At 48.4% G+C, this 3,937-nt stretch overlaps 1 protein-coding gene across 1 annotated transcript; it reads right to left on the reverse strand.

Annotated features, from left to right (window-relative positions):
- Window positions 1-243: 243 nt before the first annotated feature.
- LOC117557734 lies at window positions 244-2,959 on the reverse strand. Its single transcript, XM_034233704.1, has 2 exons — window positions 1,138-2,959; window positions 244-1,039 (listed from the first exon to the last, which is right to left on the reverse strand). The coding sequence occupies exons 1-2, from the start codon at window positions 2,584-2,586 to the stop codon at window positions 296-298; spliced, it is 2,193 nt and encodes a 730-aa protein (XP_034089595.1). The 5' UTR covers window positions 2,587-2,959; the 3' UTR covers window positions 244-295.
- Window positions 2,960-3,937: the final 978 nt, after the last annotated feature.

The following is a 3,937-nucleotide window of genomic DNA, read 5'->3' on the forward strand; positions in this document are numbered from 1 at the left end:
TGCGGTGCTTTACAGTCCGCCCATCGGACTCCATAGTCGGCCTTATTCACAGCAGCACCACCTGCCCTGCTGGAGGTTCACACTTTAACTTATTTTACCCTCCGCTGCCTTACACATCCTCCCACATTTGAGCACTCCTCACGTGGACTAAACCCCTTCATGCACACCACCAGAACCTCGTGCCCCTGGGGATCTTAATGGGGAATCACCCATATTGGGTTATAAAAAAGAGGACAAATTAAGTAATTTTAACAAACTTTATTTACAGAAATATATACATTGACACTTTATAACATTATAACATTATTAACTCATCCAGCACAAGCGGACTGAGTACAACAAAACATTGCATATTTACAAGTTGATCACTGGCAACATTGTCCGTATCGGGTGAAGTTGGTGCAGAGGCTGGCACCCTCTCTTCACCCGTGTCTGAGGGACTGTGTTCGGCCATTGACTGTTCCCTCTTCGCCGCTCTCCAAGCGTTGAAGTCTTTGTATAATTCATCTGACGTCTCGGTATCGGTGGAGTCTTGGTAGGGAGTAGGGCTATGCTCCTCTCCAGAGCTGTCACGGTCACTGTGGATGTCAATGTCCCCCAAATTGTCTTCACTCACCCCTGATGCTGCTGCGGCCGCTGCTTGCAGTGACTCTGTGAAGAGCATTCGTATGTCCGCAGCCTCCTTCAAAGAAGGATTCTTGGCATAAAATTTGTCTGCAGTTGCAGTGTTGTGACACATGAAATCACTCACTCTTTGGCGGTTGCTTATGTCCTGAAACCTCTTCGCATTATCGGCGTGGACTGTGCGGAGGTCGGTGAAGTTAATGGGACCTTTTAGTCCAACATCAGCCCATGCTAACCTCAGGAAGGTGGCAAGGTTCCTCGATGGGTTCTTCCCCGCTATGCAGAGGAAGTAGCGGTTGTTGGTGCCGGTCAGCGTCCCCTTGATTTCCAGCCACCTTTTCATCCATCCAAATTCTTCTATGGTGAGATACATCTGCGCTTCCCCGAACGCGTTGGCCGTCTTGTGGTTGCTTACCTGTTATGACAGAGTTAGAGAGCGTCAATACAAGTATCAATCATCCACAACATGTGTATCACTGCCAGAATAAACACATGTTTTAATAGCTCACTCACGTGGATGAGGTGGCCAAAGGCAGTGCCAGTTATCTCCGCCTTTAGGACCTCCGTGTTGGTCATGTTGGAGTAGACCCCCGGACGGTGCCCATAAATGCAGCTCCAATTGAGGGTCATGTACCCATAGAGCAGGCTCCGGGTTGCGTGAGTCGGGTTGCTGGTCATCACGTCCAGGAGCTGAGGGATGCGAGTTTTGGCCGCAGTCAAACATGCCATGATGTCTTTATAGCTCGGCAGACCTTCCATCTTGTCCCGCTTCACCTGCATCTGGTGGATAAACACCTTCTTTCTCATGGACTTCAGGATGGCAGCAACTTCCCGTGTGATTAAAATCATGTCATTCTGGTTGAGCCTGCTCCCCTTGCATGGTGTTTCATTCATGTACTTGAGAAAGTGTGATATATTTTTGATATAGAAGTCAGATGTCGTGACCTGTAGGCTTGACTTTATCAGGCTCCGGGACCACCCACGTATCCTCTTCAGATCCCTCAAAAAGAGCCAGTCAGACAGGCGATTGAAACCGTGTGCCATGAAGCTTAGGAATGATTTGACTCTGCTTATTTTGGAGACTGCGTTTTCTTGGAGCCTCACTGTTGGATCGATGCCCTCATAATGGTCCCGGTAGCCTTGCAGATACTTCTCCATGATGCGTGGGAATGTAATGTCCCGCATTCGATTCCCCCGGCCCCTGCCGCTGAACCAGGGGGAATGTATGGGAGGGGAGGATGACGAGGCCTCGGTATCTATGGATGCAGGTTCTGAGGAGCTGGATACAGGTGTGTGAGAGGCAATGGGGGACTTCCTGCAGGAGGGACCTTTGGACTTGGACAGCCTCTTTGGTGTTGACTCTGTTCGGGATCGTTTCCTTAGAAACACCCGCTCTTGGTCCTCGGCCCTCTGGTTCATCCTTTTTCGGTTAGGTTGAATCCTCTGCTGCAGCATGCAGCGCAGGGATTTCACCTCAGCAGCATATATGTCCCTCTGAGCCTTCATTCTGTTTGCATCCATCCTCCATTCCTTACAGTCCGGGTTGTCACATTTAATCACTGGGGACAAGGGTGGAGGTTGTGACAGGACATCATCACCCACAGTGTCAACATCCCAAGAGGTAATCATTGCTACTCTGGGGTTTGTCAAACTGAGTTCATGAAGCTTCTTTGTGGCCACTTTCATTTTTAGTTTAGTTAAAACCACATGTAATTCCTGCCGGGACAGCTCAACATGGTTTCTGTACAAGTGGCGGTCCAGCCTTGTCCCGTTGTACTCGCATCCTGCAATAATGCAGGGATGGAGCCTAATGTTTATCCGTCCTTTCGCCAACAACAGCAGAATTCTTCTTTCCACTAAATTACGCACACTATGGTTCCTCAGCAGGTGCTTGCTCAGGGCACGGTAGGGACTATTACAGATAGGACAACCGATCGCCATCATTTTTGTATACCTGAGCATTTCGGTACCGGGAAGTGTCACCAGTATAATGTATAGAACCGGGGGGGACAAAGAAGGATAGGTGAAAATAAGAAAGTTGCACTCAGCGAACTAGAAAGACCCCATGTCAAATCTCTCCGGTTTATTTTCAATAAATAACCCATTTGCATCATCGTGCGAAAGGTGTCCCATTTAGGCACTCGTTAGGCGGGCAGAGATCCCTGTCATCTATCGGTCCTATCATCCAGGCAAGGCGGGAGCCAAAACTGGGTGAAATAGTGCCTCCTAAGGCGGGTCGAGTCCCCTGGCAACTCCCCTTACTTTCTTCCGGAGACCAGTTCAAAACGTTAAGTTTGGTAAGAACCATGATTGGGGGTCATCCAGGGAACAATTGTATCCGATCCAAAGTCCTCATGCAGCGGATGCATTCTTCCATGATCCAGAGACGGATGCAACCAGAGAACCAGAGAAAGAGGTTAAAATGGATAAAATGTATCCGGGAATAGTGCCTCATAAGGCGGGTAGAGTCCCCTGACAACTCACCCTACATTCCTCCAGAGTCAGAAAAAGTTCAAGTTCACTTTTGGAAGAACCGCAGAAAAGGGGTGAAAATGGTGAAAATGTGTCCGGGAATAGTGCCTCGTAATGCAGGTAGAGTCCCCTGGCAACTCCCCTTGCATTCCTCCAGAGTCAGAAAAAGTTAAAGTTAACTTTTGGAAGAACCGCAGAAAAGGGGTGAAATTGGTGAAAAGGTGTCCGGAAATAGTGCCTCATAATGCAGGTAGAGTCCCCTGGCAACTCCCCTTGCATTCCTCCAGAGTCAGAAAAAGTTAAAGTTAACTTTTGGAAGAACCAGAGAAAGGGGTGAAATTGGTGAAAAGGTGTCCGGAAATAGTGCCTCATAATGCAGGTAGAGTCCCCTGGCAACTCCCCTTGCATTCCTCCAGAGGCCAGTTCAAAAACTTAAAGTTTTGTAAGAACCGTGATTGGGGGTCCTCCAGGCAACAATGTGTCCGAAAATAGTGTCTCGTTATTCCGTCGAAACTCCCCTTGCATTCCTCCAGAGGCCAGTTCAAAAAACTTAAAGTTTTGTAAGAACCGTGATTGGGGGTCCTCCAGGCAACAATGTGTCCGAAAATAGTGTCTCGTTATTCCGTCGAAACTCCCCTTGCATTCCTCCAGAGGCCAGTTCAAAAACTTAAAGTTTTGTAAGAACCGTGATTGGGGGTCCTCCAGGCAACAATGTGTCCGAAAATAGTGTCTCGTTATTCCGTCGAAACTCCCCTTGCATTCCTCCAGAGGCCAGTTCAAAAACTTAAAGTTTTGTAAGAACCGTGATTGGGGGTCCTCCAGGCAACAATGTGTCCGAAAA

Source organism: Gymnodraco acuticeps, unplaced genomic scaffold (genome assembly GCF_902827175.1).
Source record: "Gymnodraco acuticeps unplaced genomic scaffold, fGymAcu1.1, whole genome shotgun sequence".
Lineage (NCBI taxonomy): Eukaryota > Metazoa > Chordata > Actinopteri > Perciformes > Bathydraconidae > Gymnodraco > Gymnodraco acuticeps.